The sequence below is a fragment of the Grus americana genome, chromosome 22 (assembly GCF_028858705.1).
Source record: "Grus americana isolate bGruAme1 chromosome 22, bGruAme1.mat, whole genome shotgun sequence".
Taxonomy (NCBI): domain Eukaryota; kingdom Metazoa; phylum Chordata; class Aves; order Gruiformes; family Gruidae; genus Grus; species Grus americana.
The window spans coordinates 2,107,162-2,123,524 of NC_072873.1; the positions used below are offsets into that span (position 1 = coordinate 2,107,162).

The 16,363-nt window shown below is 61.5% G+C and overlaps 2 protein-coding genes across 3 annotated transcripts; both read right to left on the reverse strand.

The window, feature by feature from the left end:
• Window positions 1-836: 836 nt before the first annotated feature.
• PNPO (pyridoxamine 5'-phosphate oxidase) lies at window positions 837-3,484 on the reverse strand. Its single transcript, XM_054801688.1, has 7 exons — window positions 3,390-3,484; window positions 2,767-2,891; window positions 2,562-2,661; window positions 2,322-2,375; window positions 1,901-2,029; window positions 1,729-1,799; window positions 837-1,655 (listed from the first exon to the last, which is right to left on the reverse strand). Exons 1-7 carry the CDS (start codon window positions 3,432-3,434, stop codon window positions 1,490-1,492), a joined length of 690 nt encoding a protein of 229 aa, XP_054657663.1. The 5' UTR covers window positions 3,435-3,484; the 3' UTR covers window positions 837-1,489.
• A 250-nt stretch (window positions 3,485-3,734) lies between these two features.
• Window positions 3,735-16,050, reverse strand: SP2 (Sp2 transcription factor). Of its 2 annotated transcripts, XM_054801687.1 has the most exons (8): window positions 15,979-16,049; window positions 13,741-13,906; window positions 10,186-10,261; window positions 8,617-9,570; window positions 7,734-8,034; window positions 5,481-5,655; window positions 5,209-5,402; window positions 3,735-4,775 (listed from the first exon to the last, which is right to left on the reverse strand). In XM_054801687.1, exons 3-8 carry the CDS (start codon window positions 10,246-10,248, stop codon window positions 4,675-4,677), a joined length of 1,788 nt encoding a protein of 595 aa, XP_054657662.1. In that variant the 5' UTR covers window positions 10,249-10,261; window positions 13,741-13,906; window positions 15,979-16,049; the 3' UTR covers window positions 3,735-4,674. The 2 variants fall into 2 exon arrangements, with proteins under 2 accessions (XP_054657662.1, XP_054657660.1); XM_054801685.1 differs by lacking the exon at window positions 13,741-13,906 and having other exon boundaries at window positions 15,979-16,050.
• Between the last annotated feature and the right edge of the window lie 313 nt (window positions 16,051-16,363).

Genomic DNA, 16,363 nt, shown 5'->3' on the forward strand with positions numbered 1-16,363 from the left:
CAACCCCCCCCCCCTTTCCCCAGCACAAACCCTGTGCCAGGGCTGCCAGGGCCCCCGGCGGCCCCCGCCCTCCGCTCTGTTTGCTCTGCGGCTCACAGGCTGCTCTTTGTCCCAGGGCTGGCAGCGCCGGAGGGATCCTGCCCGGGAGGGAAGGGAGGGAGCGGGGAGGAGGAGAGGCGTCAGCACGCAGCCGGTGCACGGTGGGCTCACTTACGCCCATCACCGTGGTATCTGGGCTCCCATCACGCTCCTAATGCCCGGATGGGTGGGAGACCCGGCTGCGCTGCCAGCCCCAGCAAAGCCCCCAGCCCCTTCCCGGGACATCAAGCTGCCACCTCGTGCCGTGCCATCGAGGCGATGCCGGAACCCACGCCGTCCCCTCCTGCCCCACCGTGGTGGCTGTCCCTGAGGGACCCCAGCCGGGAGGGACCACGGCCACGAGGGAGTCTGCCACAGCGGCACCGGGTGTGTGACACCCCCCGCAGCCCCCTAACCCAGTTCCCCCTATCCCGGGGCTGCCCTCCCCACCGTTCTCTCCCGCTGCCACCCACCGCAGGGTTTTTAGCCCAGCACGGCACAGCCAGGAACCCGTCGGGAGACCCCCGGCCACGGCAAAACCCCGGGGCACGATCCTGTCCCTGAGAGCCAGCGACCGGGAGAGCAAACACGGAGCCAGGGAGGGTGAAGGTTCTCAGGGCCGGTTTCACTGGGACGTGGCCCAAGGGACCGAGGGCTGCCAGCACCCCCGGCACCCCTGGCTGCACCGAGCTCCGTCTGCCGGAGAGTGCAGCCTGGCCCCCGCGCAGGTAAATATTAACCCAAACGCACTGCGCGGCTCCACACCGATCGGGTTTTATTTTTTCCAAGCTTGGACAGGCAGCTGGGGCGGGGGGGGACGGGGAGCGGCTGAGGGTGGGGGTCCCACAGCCCCGGAGGGATGGGGCGCGTCGGTGGCAACACACGCAGCCAGGTACGAACACCGGTGACACGGTGGGGACATTAAAGCTGCAATTAAATAAGTTATTGCACAGACCGGTGACATTAAAGCCACAATTCAATAAGTTATCGCGCAGACTGAGCACATCGCACGGTTCTAGCTAAAACACGAGGCACGAGTGGCAGCAGCCACAGGACACGGGCAAGGGCTTCGCCGGGGTCTTTCTTGGTCCCTCCACAATAATTAACATAATTAATTAACCACCAGCAGCACCGGGAGCGGTCGCTCCCCACGTGCTGGCGGGGGGGAAGCAGATAGTCTCCTGGACCTGCCTGCGGCTCTCGCCCCCCCAGGGAGAAGCAAAGGGAGACGAGGGGCTTGGGGGCCGGAGCAGAGCCCCTGGCCAGCACCCCCAGAGCGCAGCATGCGGCTCCCGGGGCAGGGCAGAGCGAGGCCAGCCCCGTTCCCCGGGGCACGGCGGGGGACCGGCAGGCAGGTTTGGCACAGGTGACGCTCCCGATCGGGTGAACGTGGCCGGAGATGCCGGCGGCCTCACGGGGAGAAGCGCTCGAAGACCCATTCTCCTTCTCCCCGGTGCGTCATGTCTCCCAGGGGGGCCAAGCCGTCCCGCAGGCGTCGGAAGACGATGCGGTCGTGCAGGCGGTTGGTCTGGCCCTGCCAGAACTCCATGACGTCTGGACGCAGGATGTAACCCCCCCTGACAGAGAAACACGGGGCTTCAGGGGGTCCCGCCGGTGGGCAGCACCCTGCCCGCAGCCCCCGCGACTCACCAGTACGCTGGCTTCGGCACCGTCATGTCCCTGTACCGCTCCTCCAGCTCCGCGTTCTTCTTCCTCAAATACTGTGGGGAAGGGGAAGGTGGTGAACGCGAGGGCGGCAGAGGCAGCCCCGGTTCTCCCGGCCCCCCTGGGCGCTGCCGCGGGGAAAGGGACGGCCGCTCACCTCCCTGTCCGGAATGACGGTGCTTTGCCGGCTGACGAGGGCCCCGATCTGGCTGCTCTTGGGGCGGGAGTGGAAGTACCGCTCTGATTCCTCCTCCGGCAGCCGCTTCACCGAGCCCTCGATCCGTACCTGTGCCGGGCACCATCAGCTGGGCTCTGGCCGACGGGCACCCAAGGGGCTGCGTGGGCTCCTGAGCGAGGAACCGCCCCGTCCCCCAACTCTCCTCCCCCCAAAAATCACGGGCACCCCCCCATCCCGTCTCATCCCCGGGGGCTGGGACCCATCCGCACGTGACCCTCACCCAAACGCGTGACCCCCAACATCCCACCCTGAGGGGGGGGAGCACCCACTGCCCGACACCGTGCCGAGGGCTCGACCGTGCTCCCTCTGCCCCCCCCCATTCCCGGGGGCCATGACTCACCTGTCGGTTGAGGGGCTCCCAGTAAAAGACGAGCGAAGCGAAGGGGTTGGCGTCCTGGGGAGGCACGAGGGAGCTGTCAGCACATCAGCATCGCTCCCGCCTTCAAAAATCAGAGCCCCCCCGCGGGACCTGCCCACGCCGGGCAGAGCCTCAGCAAAGGGGCTGGAAAGCCACCGTCCCCCCCCCCCCACCAGCACCCCCAGAACCCCCTCCCAGCCCCGGCCCGGCCGCACCCCTCACCAGCTCCTTCCCCTTACGGCTCTCGTGGTTGGTGAAGAAGCGGAAGCCATCCTGCCCGAAGCCCTTCAGCAGCACCATGCGGGCCGATGGCTTCCCGTCCCTGTGCGGGAGAGGGGATGCCATGACAGGTGTGTCCCCCCCCTCCCCAGGGGGACCCCCGCCCTCCTCCCGGCCTGTGTCCCGTGTCCTCCCCCCAAGGCCTCACCTGGTGCAGGTGGCCAAGCACATGGCGTTGGCCTCCCCCACGGCCGGGCACCCCGCGGCCTCCTTGAACCAGACCCCGAACTGCTGGATGGGGTCGCGGGAGGCCAGGTGCTGCTCCTCGAAGGCCTGGGGACACGGGGGACGCCGTGAGGGGGGGAGCACCCTGGGGACACCGCCAGCACTGGGGGGGCGGGGGGGGGGGGCACACCAGGGTCAAGGGCACGGCCAGCACTGGGGAGGGGGTGACCCCGGCTCTGGGGGTGCGGCAAATGCAAGGGAGGGGGGGGCACCCCAGGCCTTGGGGATACCGCCAGAGTGACGGGGGGGGTCACCCCAAATCCAGCGGCACAACCCGCATGGGGGGGGCACCCTGTTTCCGGGGTCACTACAGCGCGGGAAGGGGGGGGGGCTCGGGACCAGCTGAGGGGGGTCACCCCGGTTCCAGGACACGGCCTGGGGGGGTCACCCCGGTTCCAGGGGTACAACTAGCACGGGGGGGGGGTCACCCTGGGGGGGGGGGTCACCTCGGCCCCAGGACACAGCCTGGGGGGGGTCATCCACGGTCCCTCTCGGCCCCTCTCGGCCCCCGGAGCCGCCCCCCCCCCCGCCGGTCCCCCGACCCACCTCCGCGTCCCCGCGGTAGCTCCCCCGCAGCGCCCCCAGGTCCATCCCCACAGCAGCCGAGCGCAGCGCAACCGCGCGGCCCCCCCCCAACCACAACCCCCACATCGCCCCGCCCCGGGGCGTGGCGAACCCCAGCCACGCCTCCCTCCCCAACTCCGACAGCCAATAGGGAGAGGCGAAGCTCGCCCACCGCAGGGAGGGGGTGAGGCGAGCTGCCAGCCAATTGGAGGAGGCAGAGAGACCCGGAAGTGGTGTCAGGGCTGTAAACAGGCACATGGAGGGGCCCTTAAAGGTACAGCGTCCCCGGGAGAGAGAAAGGACCCTCGGCGGCACACGCTGCGCTGGATTTGCCTCTGGTGACCAAATTTATTTAGCAAGGAAAGCTCCCGGCTGAATCCACACCAGCCAACCAGTTACAGTTAATAAAGTATAACAGATCTGTCACGTAATCGAGAAAACAACGTCGGGCAGTTACAACTAAAAAATAAAGTGGATTTGTTTAATTTAAAAGCTCAAAAATAACAAGCCATATTTTTTTTTTTTAAACATGTAGTAAACACAAAAGCAATATAATCTATGATACAATGTACACTATACACAGTGGGGATGGCGGGCAGCACGGGGGGGGAAGGAAAGGGGGATGAAGTCCCAAAATTCAAAAGGAAACGCCACGTCACTTGGAAACGGAAAAGCGGGGAGAAAGAAATCGTCGGAGAGACAAAAAAAACCAAAACAAAACCCCACAACTCTTCAGTATTGGAAAAGAAACGTTAGGAGAAAAGGGGGGCAAGAAGATGGGCAGCATCTTACAGAGAAATTAAATAAAGATTAAAAAAAGCACTCACAATACACAGTGTTGGTAATCGGGAGCAGGGAGAGTAAGGCAACAATCTCCATAGAAAAAAGGGACCTTCCAAAGGGGGTTATATAGATATTTATAGCTATTTATAGACTTTAAATATAAAGTAGGAATGTGCTGTGGAGCCTCTCCCGGCCCGCCCGCACCGGAGCGTGCGGTCCCTTCCGCGATCGGCTCCGAGACGTTTTGCCAGGCTCCGGGGCCACCGCCGGGGCCACCCCCTGAACCTGGGTCGGCCCCTCGCACCCTTCGGAAAGGGTTTCTTCACGTGGGGGGCACAGCCGGCGTCACAGGAAGGGCAGGAGGACGGTTACCGAGGGCTCCTCTCCGCGGGCAGCCGCGGCCGGGGACGCTGGAGTGCTGCGGCGTCGCAGGCTGGTGCCCTCGCCGGGTCTGACCGCGCAGCCGTGGGGGCAGCTCCCGGCCCTACAAGTTCTTGGTGACCAGGTGGGTTTTATAGTGCTTCGTCAGGTGGTCGCTCCGCATGAAGCGTTTCTGGCACTGCGCGCACTCGAATCGCTTGTCACCTGCGGGGAAGAGTGGCGGCGGTCAGGGGGCGGTAGCCGGTGTGCCACGGCCCCGGCAGCACCGACACCGACCGGCTTTTGTCCCTGTATTGCCCTAAACCAGTCGCGGTCGGGACAGTGGGGGGCTCCTGGGGTGGCAGTGACACCCCCACACCAGGTTCCTTTTGCAGCTGCTCCCCCCCTGGCCCCTTCCCACCACACCTCTGTCACCACCACCATCTGGAGACCCCAAAAGCAGCAGAGACCCCCCCCCCTCCAAGTTGTCCAGTCCCTCCCGGGCACTCAGTCAAATCGCAAGGACAACTTGCGGTGGCCCAAGATCATCCCAGTCCTCGGCTCAGGACCCTGCAAGGGCTGGGCCGCGATTTGGGGGGCTGCCCTGGGAGGGGGGGGGGGCCACACCATGGCACTGAGCTGTGCCCAGGCTGCAGACCTGTGTGTGTGCGAGCGTGTCGCTGCAGCTCGTCGCTGCGCGTGAAGCGCTTCCCGCAGAAGACCCAGTTGCAGACGAAAGGCCGTTCGCCCGTGTGCAAGCGCACGTGAGCACGCAGCAGCGACGTTTTGCGGAAGGTCCTCCCGCACTCGGGGATGTGGCAGATGTGCTTCTTCTTCCCTGGGTCCCCCGGCCTGGCGAGGAAAGTCACGGTTAGCCTCGGAGACGGGCACCGGCCCCCCAGGGCTGCCCCCCCTCCCCTCCGTGCTCACCTCTTCTCCCCGTCCTTGCAGTTGGGGCAGGTACACGCCATCCGCCGCCTCTTCTCCCCCGGCTGCATCTCTCCGGACAAGGCTTGCTCCATCTGGAGCTGGATCTGGGTCGGGCTCAGGCCGCTGATGGTCAGGTTGTTGCCGGACACGTTCTGCACAGTCAGTTGCTGTTGGCCTGGGGAGGAAAAGGGGGAGTCAGGCCCTGCCCCTCTGCTCCCCGGGGAGGGGGGGGCCGCGCTGCGCCCACACGCCGGTGCCCATCGCGTCCGTCCATGCTCCTCGTGCGGGTCCTGCTGAAACCCTCCGGAGGAGGCTGGGCGGAGGAAAGACCCCCGACCACCACCGCGTACGGGACGGGATGCCCCGGGTCTCGACGCCCCCAGCCCCGCATGCAGCAGTGCCACGGCCCCCCCCGCCCCGCCACGTGCTGGTCCCCAAGCAGGGCCGGTAAGTCCCTTTTTTCTGAATATACTGTGCGGTTTTTCAAAGTTTTTGGTTTGACCCTTCGGGGTGGGGAAATGACCAAAGAGGAAACAAAAAAGAAACTTTGAAAAAACGTGCAATATATTGACCAAAAAAACGGGACTTACCCCGCACCCTAAGGGCCGCTCCATGCTCGGGCGCTCACGGAGGCGGCAGCCTGGGCCTTGCACAGCACCCGGCAGCCGTGATGGGGGCTGGAAAGAAGAAGATGGGGTCAGCGTCAGCAAGCGGGATCGCTGCTCTCAGGGCAGCGGGGAAGGAAGAGGAGGAGGAGAAGGAGGAAGAGGAGTGGGATCTGATGGTGGAGCGAAGAAGGGGGGACTACAGAGAGGGAGAATGGGATCAGGGGGGCGCAGGCAGAGCAAAGGTGCCACCACATCCGCAGGGAGGGAAAGCGCGAAGCCGAGGGTCGAGGCAGCCCCTTGGCAGCACCGTGGGACACATGGCCGCTTGGGAGACGTGCGTGTCCCAGCTGAACCTGGGCTGAGACCCGACCCAATTCGTTTCATTCACGGGCAGCAGCCAGCAGGTCCTACCGGTCCCCTCCGCAGCCGGGGCTGCAGCAACATCTGCCTGTGGCATCTCCCCAACGCTCACGGCTGGCCCCAGATTTACAGGCGAAGCAGCAATTAAAAACCCCCTTAAAAGCAACCCCAGTGACGACGGCAGCCCACTGTGGAGCACGAAACCACGCTGGCCTGTGTTTTATGCTGACATCATTTAGTCAAGCAAGAAAGAACAGCTTCTGACTGCAAAACTGAGCCGGGACTCCTGCTGGCTCTTGCTGAGAGAGAAACCACCACGCGGCAGCAGGTCTTTCTGGATCAGAGAGCAGATAAACTGCCCTCAGACGCAGCTTCCTCCCCTCGGCTCTCTAGCTGCCACCGGGACTGGGCTGGGGAAGGATTGCTGGGCACGAGGGGAGGACGGAGCGGCTGCCGGGCCGCGTCTGTCCTGGCAGCGGGGAGATGAACAGGGGATGCGGGGGCGGACGTGCAGCTCCCGCCACTGGCCAGGGCCACATCTGGCTATTTTTGGTTTAAGACACTTGTCCCACAGAGGTGAGGGGCTGGGTTCACTCTCAGAGAATGGTGATCCCTCGCTACAGAGCTCGGAGGAACACAGAGCTTGTGTGTGTGAACATGCTACTGGAAACGCGAAGCAGCAGTCATTGCACCCAGATGTCCCAGGACCGGGACCCGGCAGCGTGATCTGTGGTAGGGGCTGCTGGCCCCGAGGTGCCACAGCAGGGAAAGCCCCGGTGCACCGCATCCCTCTGCCCAGCTGGGTCCCGGCTCTCTGGAGGCGAGGAAAAAAAGACACCCCTCTCACCCCAAGGGCCGGGGTACAGCTCAGCCTTCCCCCTGCACGCAGTGGAGGAGCAAACAGCCGCTCCGGGCTCTCGGGCAGCCCCAGCCCCTGCGCTCAGACACGTCCTGCGGCTCGGCACGGCCACACAGCCTGACCCCGCAGGCGCCCATCTCCGCTAACCGCACACAGCTCGCCGGGATGGGCTCGGGAACACCCAGCAGAGCCACCACAGAGACACTCTGTGAAACACCCGTGGCCTCCTGGAGCGACGGGAGCTAGAACAGATGACATTTAAGTCAGCAACATTTGGCCTCAGGGTACGAGGGATGTTTACAAAGCTGCAACACCCCAGCTGCAAAGGCCGCTGCTAGCAAGGGGGGGCTTCATGTCCTCCAGATCAGGGAGCTGCCTATGTCCTGCCGTCCCTCCCACCCCGCCGCACAGCAGGACGCAGCCCACCTCCGTTGTTGGTGATGGTGACAGGCACGCCTTGGACTTGCACACCGTTGATGTTGATGGTCTGCATGGCCTGCGCTGCGGCTGCCAGCTGAGCTGCGTTCAAGCTGATGATGCCTCCGGCCGGAGCGATCTTTGGCAGGGTGCGTTCCTTGCGCGTGGTTGGTTTCTTGCTGCTACCCCCCGTGCCGGAGCTGCGGGACACGGGGCTGCTGCAAGAGGTCCCAGACGGAGCCACCGTCATGGCTGGGGCTTCCTGGAGCAGCACTGTCTGCAGCTCACCCGACGGCGTTTTGAAGTAGACCTGATGGGAGGAGAGAAGAGGAATAAGACCAGCCACTGTCACCAGGCAGACCTCCCTGCACCGCGACGGTCGCCCTCCCCACACAACCCAGGAACCTGGGCCTGTGATGAGCCAAAGAGCAGGAGAAGTTGCCTGAGCATCTGAAGGCCCTGACCTTGCACAGCAGCAAAGGGTTGCGTTGGCCTTGCAGCACGGTTTCCGAAAGCAACACTAAAGACACCGTCCTGCAGGCTGCGAGCCCCGCTCCCCCACCTCCCTCTGTCTCCCAAGGGCTTCTGGGCAGGCTGGCTCATCCCAACCCAAGCTGGTGGCCCAGCAGAGCTTTCAAGGATGCTGTACTCCTCCAAGTCCTGCAAAAGCAGGTGGACAGCAAGAGAGGCTTAATAAAGCCCTGCGGAGGGAACAGCTGCGCTCCCAGCCCTTCTTAGACATGAGAGAATCCACACAAGTGATGCCTAAAGGGGATGCCAAGTTGAGAATGTCTGGTGGCTCCCCAAACCCTTCAGCTTTCTAAAGCCTGGGTGAGGGCTCGGAGGAGAAACAGGGCAGAGGGACCTTGCAGGCGGACAGAGGAGGGGGTACCTGGGTAGGAGTAGGTTCCGTCGTCTGGATCTGGAAGTTCTGTGAGGATTTTTGGGGGACGGTGGGGAGCGTGGCGGAGGCGGCCTGGACCACGCGCAGGGCTTGCTGCGGGATCTGCACCACCTGCGAATCCTGCTTGGGCTGCACCACCTGGACCTGCTGCACCACGGCCGGTTGGCCAGAGCCCGGGCTCTGCACGATGAGCAGGTTGTTACCCGCCTGGATGATGTTTTCCGCCGTGGTCTCTATTAACACCGTCTCCACCTGCTCGGCCACGGCCACGGCGGCAGGCTGGGCGGGCGACACGGCTTTCTTTCGAGTCTTTTTGCTGGGCTTTGAGGGGCTCTCTGCAAGAATCTGTGCCTGCGCGCCCGGCTCAGCAGCGTTCACCAAGTTGTTCACGGGCAGGGTAAGGGTCACGTTGCTGCCGCTGGCTAACTTGACCACGTTGCTTGTGCCCTGCACAGGTGAAGCTCCCCCCTTCTGTGCCGGAGCCGGTTTGATGGGCACGGGCTTGTGAGAGGAAGAGGAAGGGGTGAGGATCGCTTGATTCGTGCCCGGAATAATCTGGATCTGGTTGGTGAGGTTGGGCTGGACCTGGATGGTCTGTCCCCCCGCAGCCTGGATCTGGGGCATGGCTTGGTACTGGATGTTGGCGGAGGAGCGGGTGCCCTTGTTGATGACAGTTGGGTTCTGAATGGCAAAAACCAGCTGCCCCCCAGGGTAGGAGGTGCCAACCTGAGAGCCCTGGATCTGGAAGAGGTTCCCTTTCGACGACAGGATCCCAATGCTGTTCTTACCGGAGCCCAGAGGGAGCGGAGCAGGTTTGATGGGGACAAGTTTGCGAGGCGTTGGCTGAGGAGGGGCAGGAGGAGTCACAGCGGCTTCCACTGCGGGGGGACCAATTTTGCTACATGTCGCTGCGAGGAGGGCAAGGGGAGACGGCTGGGAGTCCTGGGGAGCCAGGAAGGAGATGGGTAAGTTGGAGACAGGGGCTTGTGCCAAACATCTGGAGATTGAGTCAGGGAGGGAAAGGGTACACGCTATCGAAAGCAATCCAGTCCATGCCAATGAGACAGCCCTTATTAAGGGAACTGCTTAATTACCCCTACCACGTGTGCCTTTAGCTCAGCCTAGTCATGCTACCTTTAGCCATCAGGATGGCGACTGCCTTTTAATTGCGAGCCTGTGTTCTTACAACCTCTATAAAGCTGCAAATACCCTGCAAGTCTGCTGGTATTTACACCCATTATACCCTGGAGTGTTTCATGCAGTTTTAATTCCAAGACCGCCTTGCGATATCAGCTCCTAACACGACCCAAGAGATCCTCAAGGAAAACACAACATGGGAAGGAGAAACAACACTCCAGAGAGTCAGCATTAGGGCTGAGAAGTCCAGGGCACAGCTTCCCAGCCTGTCCTGCAACCAGCCCTCCTCCTGACACGGTAATGCTGGCTATGGCAGAGGCAGGAGGGGCCGAACGACTCGGCGTTTGCTGTCCTGCACCCCAGGACACGTCCCTCGGCCCCAGCGGGGAGCTGGGAGCCCGCCGATGCCCCCATACTCACCTGGGCAGTGGAGGCGGCCGGCTGCAGGTATTCACTGGGGCTGACGGCAGCAGTCGCAGCCATGCTGTCTCTTGATCTGCGAAGAGGAAGCAGAGAGACAGAGGAGTAAGACCAGCAGCAAAACCAAGGACCACAGCTCCCCGGCGCACCCAGCCCAAGGCCCCGATGCCCAAGGGACTCTCCTGGCATCTCCCTGCATTGCCCAAAACGCCACACCTCACCCACATGCCTTCACCGGGGGCTTACAAAGGGGCTAGAGAAATCTCATCATCTCACAGCACTCTCTCCCCGCACTTTCCTTTGCCTGCATCCCAGCACAACCCTGACCTGAAGCCACGGCCTCCCCTGGGCTGAGAGACCATCGCTGCCCTGCAGATCCCCCCTTCAAAGCGGAGGCAGACGTGCCTGGCAAGAGCTGAGGGCCCCCCAGTTCCCAGCCCACACCATCTCCCTGCTGCTTATCTTTCTGACTTTGGGAATGTCAAAGGACAGAGTTTTGGTACAGAATTGTGCTTCTCAAGGCTGGAAAAACATTGTTTCAATTATTTTGGTATGTTGTCGGCGCTGAGTGTTTGTAAGTCGTTATGTAATTAAAAGGTCACTTCAGGGAATAAAAAAAGACCCAAAACTGCTGGAGCTGGTTGGCAGCAGGACCTCAGGAGGCTGAGAAAAGCTGACGGCGAGTGGGGAGGAGAGCAGGAGGTGCCCAGGGGAGCCAGGGCCATGCAGCCTACAGCTTCGATGGGAGAGGGGAGAGGAGAAGCCGGTCGCTCAAGGGCCTCGGCAGGCAGAGCCGGGCAGGGAGGATGCAAGGCGAGTGGCCGCAGCTCCTCCGACAGCAGGGCCACCCCGCGGGGCAGCTGCGAGGACGGGGACAATTCACTGTCCCTGCGGCTTTGCTGCCATCCTCTCTTGACGCTTTCCTCAGGAGCTCACGATCTCTGACGTTCATCCTTTCTGCTGCCCCGAACGCCACAGAGTGATCACAGCAAGGCAGCTAGAACAGTTTCTTTTTAAAGGCTTAATACAGCGAAGCCAGGGAAAGAGACTCCTAAATCCTCACAATTCGCTAAATCTTTTGTTCTGGACTAGAAAGACGTTTCATCCTCAGTTTCCTTTGGCAAATTCCCCTGTGACCCCCATCCAGCAGTCGCTGCATGTCTCAATAGCTTGATAATATTTGCTTAGACAAGGTGCCAGGGAGAACTTGTCTGAGCTCGAACACTCTTTATTACCGCTGCTGACAATGTCCTGACTTCAAATGGGGAATTACGGCCGTCTGAGGAGTACGGATGCTTGGGGTTTACTCAGGGCGTCTCTGAAACGCAGCCCTGGCGCAGGCGAGCCGATGGGAAGCCAGCGCCGTGGTATTTACAGAGATACCCGGACTGCAGGAGCGATGGGAAGCGCTGGCAGAGGACGAGTAGCACGACGAAGATACGAAGCCCTGGACAGCTTAGAATACATCGTACCAGCCAAAGATTAACTGTTGTCTAAGCACAGCAAGTGGCTTTTTGCTGCTCAGAGGGACCAGGCAAGAACCACATCCCAGGACCGTGGCAGAGCACTGGTCTCTGCCTCTGAGTAGGTGAAGAGAAGATCTGGCACAGGCAGAGCTGCTGCTCAACAACCTCGTGCTCCTGCCCGGGGAGCTGCGGCAGATCCACGGTTGGACAAGGGACTACACGGATGGGGAAAACTACCTGTGGGGTTTGTTTCAAGGGGAGCAAACTCCACGCTCTGCAGCCCAGCGTGGCAAAGGCTCAGCAGCATCAGTGGCAAGAGAGGCAGCGGCAGGGGCTGGCTGAGGGCAACAGGGCCAGCACCCAACTTCAGAAAGGGCAAACTTGACCATGCTTGAAGCAGCATCTGCTGCAGGAGCCCAAGGCAAAAGGCACGTCTGCAGTGGGAGAATAAAGGGGTTCTTTTGTTCTTGCAGTCGGTGCAGGAGGCGTATGCGTTGCTGCCCAATGCAGGGGCAGGTCGTCACATCTTAATACAGCTTAAGGCTGGGAGAAAAGTCCTCTAGGTAATTGAGATGCAGTCAACGCTCGCATAAGACCAGAGGTGAAGGCCCTCAGCTCCCCCCACGCCCCTCGGCTGTCCTGCACAGCATGGACCGAGACAGACGTCTCCTCCCTGGGAACACGAAGCCTTTCACCAAACAGAAAGCCGCTAAGAAACCGAGCGATCGGGCCCCGGGCCAAGTCACCAAGGAGCCCGCTTCCCAAAGCCAGGCAGCTCGCCCCTCGCCAGCACAGGCTCCACGGCTCCTCTCGAGGCACCACGGAGGCTCTTTCACTGCCCTGCTACAACCGAGCACGTAAATCCCTGGGAAGAGTCAGGTCAGAGTCCCAGGCGCCTGGGATGGCATCGCATGGAAATTACTCGTCCCGTTCCTTAGCGAAGGGCATCCGTTCCCTTGAAGCCACTCGCTGTGACAACCTCCCGGAGACGAAAGCATCAGACGCTCGCATCCAGCGAGCTGGCCTGCGATAAAAGGACGCTTTCTTCCCAGAAAGCCGGCAGCTCATACTGCTGCCCGAGTTCAACGGCTGCACCCTCCCTTTCAGCAGAATTAGGGCACTGCTGAGGATTAACAGCCCTGACTACAAATAAGAGCAACGCTGAGCTGGCCAGAAAGAGAGACACATACCAGGAGAGATCCCATTAGCCCGAACAAATAAATAAGGATAATGACTGGGGGAGAAGCCCTGTGTCGCCACGCTCACGGTGTAATCCCTCCGCGAGTTTCTCACTCGTACAATTTATGTCCGAGTCCAGCAGTGACAGTTTCACATCCTGAGGGTGTAACGTGGTGTAAACCTACTTACAGCACAGTGAAACCAAGCGGATACCAAAGCACACGGCTTCACTCTCCAGGCGTTTGCCCAGAACAGAACTGGGAGTGGGACCGTCACTGCCTGCGGGGAACGTTTCTGGATTGGCCCTGGGGGATACAGACCCTCCTGAGAGGCAGGAGCTCCCCCCCAGCACCCTCTCACAGATTTGCACCATGAAACCATCACCCGCCCTGCATTACACACTTATTCACGCCCCACGAAGAACTTGCTGAGCAGTTCAAGTCCAGTTTGCTCTTCTGTAAGCCCCCAGCCAAGCCTCGAGCGGAAGAGGACTCTCCCTTAAGGCAACTAAAGAGCACCGATTCATAATTTTTTTTTTTTTTTTCTGGCCACCTCCTCTTCCTCCTGCAGTTCTGTATGGAAACCATCTCCCTACAGACTGGAAACAACAGCCTCCTCACTCCTTGCCTGCCTTCACCCCTGTAAAAGGACAAAGCAACCAAAAACCTCAGTGATTTCTGGCTCGAGAACCGTTTCCTTTATTATGTTCCTCAAACGAGCACAACCAGGACTCACTCCTGCCCCAGGACACCAGGACCAAGTGCTGCACATGCCAACCAACTGTCCAGATCCCCGAGGTCCTGCCTGACGGCACTCTGAGGAGTTCTCAGAGCCCACCATGAGCTCACAGCACGCAGAAAAAACATCCACAGGACTCGAGCGATGGGAGCTGTAGGAAGAGAAAACTTACCAACCGCGCCAGCCCATGAGAACCCATGTCCAGCTGGAGGAAACGCCTGCTAGCAGCCAGCTGGACCGCTCACACCAGCACGATTGGTAGGTTTGCTCAGAGGCGGCTCCTTTGCTTCTCACAACAATTTATTTACTTTGGAAACTGTGCCATTATCTTCAAAATTCTACAAGAGATATAAAAAGGGAGAGATTTTTATTTTTTTCCTTCCTAACCAGGACTAGCTCTTCTCCTCAGGGAGCTGCCAGGCAGTCCTCCGCAGGATCTACGGCCTCCAGCTCAGCAGAGGAGCCGGGGACAGAGGCAAACGCTGACGAGAAGGTACCTGCCAGTCCTCACAGCCACGACCAACACCTCGTGCTGCAGCTTGAGCAGCGCAGGCACTTCTACACAGCTACAAAACTCCCTTTCAGGGGGGGCTGGAAAAGTTTTGTGTATTTTAGAGCACAACTACAAGCCCTATCACAATGATATCCTCGTTACCGTGTCACAGCCCCTCAGTGAGAGAGGAAGTACCACACCAACTTACAGACAGGGCACAAGCCATCAGTCCGTGTATTCCAGTTGCAGGGGAGTCTCTGCTCCCCAAAATACCATTCCCATCTCCCTGACGCATCTTTTTTGGAGGTGCAGGGGGGTGAACATGATTCTAACTTTCAGTTTAAACTCTGTTTAAGCCAATGGACACACCTGATCCAAGTTACCGTGGTTTTAATTAGCACCTTGACCACAAAGGTGAATCAGAGTCCCCTGAAATCCATGAAAGACCTCAGCAACTGCAAAAAAAACCCCACTCAGGATTACGAAGCTAAGCACAGTCATAAGGGGAAAAAAAACACCGCAGATGGTAGCAGCCCCATTTGTTTGTCAGGGCTATAAGCAAGTATTCAAAGTCAGCGCAGAGAAGCTCAAACACCTGCATATTTACATATTAACAGCAGGAAATCAAGCAATGTCTTAGAATAAACTGGCCAGGAATTCTGTTGTTGTTGTTGTTGTAACTCCTGGTCTGGCTCCGACACGCCTGCGACAGCCACTTGCCAACATCAGAGTTTGTTTTCTCCTTCCCTGATGCTGGGGGGGGGGGGAATTCCCTGGCGCTTTGGTTGTGTTTAAGGAGGAGGAAGAGGAGAAGCAGCTAAAATAAAGCGAACCAGGACGGCCGCGCTGCCAAGGATGCGCAGGAAGGACTGGCCTCGGGGAGGAGGGAGCAGCTCCTGGCTCTGCACACACAAGGAAGGAGAGGTTTTGAGGTGGCAGGAGCAAGCGGATCGTGGGGCACCCTCAAGCGGCAGCTCCCCCAGAGCGACGAGAGGCCCTTGTGGAAACTTCCAGCAGCATCAATCTGTAGCTCCCAGAGATCCTGTTGCACTGCACATCCCCAGGGACCAGAGATAACCGCCGGGTCCTTACCTCCCTGCTGCACCCCCAGTCCCGGGATGGCTCCCCCACCTCAGCACAGCCCTGCAGCCCCTGGTACGGCCAGTGTCCTTCTCCACAAGACCGAGTCCCTCTCCATGTCCCAGAGCCAGAACGGGGCGGGGGGGGGGGGGGCTGAAATGCCCTTCCCCCCCCCCAGCCCCCCAAACACACAGCAGCACCCCACCTACTCCACCCCCCCCACTCCTCTGCATCCCTCAACAAAAATCTGGGGCAGCTTCCCACGCAGATCCCAGCCACAGCATCCCACCCCGCTGGGCAACACGCCCCTCCGCGCCCCCACGTCTGCCAGGCCCGGGCACCCCCTGCACCTGCGACCCGGGTACCCCGCCACGGGCATCCCCATCCCCAAGGACCCTCGCTGCAACCCGGGCACCCCCGGCGGGGTCGCCCCGCACGGACACACCTCCAACCCCCCTCGGAGCGCGGGGCTGACCGGGGAGGGGGGGGAACAACTCTACCAGCGCCCGGGCACCCCCGGGCCCCCGCCGCCACGTACCGGGGCACCCCCCCCGCACACGGCCCGGCCCGGCCCCCCCCCCCCCGGTCGCCCCGCCCGGCCCCTCCCGGCGGCGACGGCGGCGGCGGTCCCCGGGGAGGCGGGCCGAGGTGGCGGGCCCGCCCCCGACCGGGCCCCGGCCCCGGCCCCGGAAGCGCCGCCCGCTCGCCCGGCGCTCGGGGAGGGCGGGCCGGGAAGGCCGCACGCCCCTTCCGGGCCCGGCGACACTGGCGCTGCCACCCCCCGCGCCGCTGCCCCCCGCTCCAACGCGCCCGCCCCCGCCGTGGGCCCGCACAGACCGGCCGGAGCGGCGGCGGCGGCGGCTCCGACCCCCTCACGGCGCCATCTTCCTCCTCCGGGGCCGCCCGGGCACCGCCCTAGATAACCCGCCCCCTCGGCAGCCTCTTGACCAATCTCCACCCGGCTTGCCGGCGCTCTGGCCAACCGACGGCGAGAGGCTTTATCGTCGACCAATCCGCCGCGGATTGCCGCTTGATGGGCAGCTCCGTCGAGCAATAGGACCCGTGATGGAGTGACAGTTCCGCCAATGGGCGCGGGCCTCCGGGATGACGGACGGAAGCAGAGACCAAATCGGAGGGCGGACCTCTGATTGACAGCGAAGCTGGCTAATGGGAACATGTTCAGCCTGTCGCCATCCGCTGATTGATTGACAAGCCTTCGAAG

Bases quoted from the DNA above. Each gene is read 5' to 3' on its own strand.
- PNPO (XM_054801688.1), bottom strand. From the start codon at position 3,434: ATGGACCTGGGGGCGCTGCGGGGGAGCTACCGCGGGGACGCGGAG. The intron at 1,800-1,900 runs GTGAGCGGCCGT...CCTTCCCCACAG, and splicing joins CCGTCATTCCGGACAGGGAG to TATTTGAGGAAGAAGAACGC. The intron at 1,656-1,728 runs GTGAGTCGCGGG...TTTCTCTGTCAG, and splicing joins GTGCCGAAGCCAGCGTACTG to GGGGGGTTACATCCTGCGTC.
- SP2 (XM_054801685.1), bottom strand. From the start codon at position 10,248: ATGGCTGCGACTGCTGCCGTCAGCCCCAGTGAATACCTGCAGCCGGCC. The intron at 5,656-7,733 runs GTGGGCTGCGTC...TTTCCTCCCCAG, and splicing joins CACCATCACCAACAACGGAG to GCCAACAGCAACTGACTGTG. The intron at 5,403-5,480 runs GTGAGCACGGAG...TTTCCTCGCCAG, and splicing joins TGCAAGGACGGGGAGAAGAG to GCCGGGGGACCCAGGGAAGA.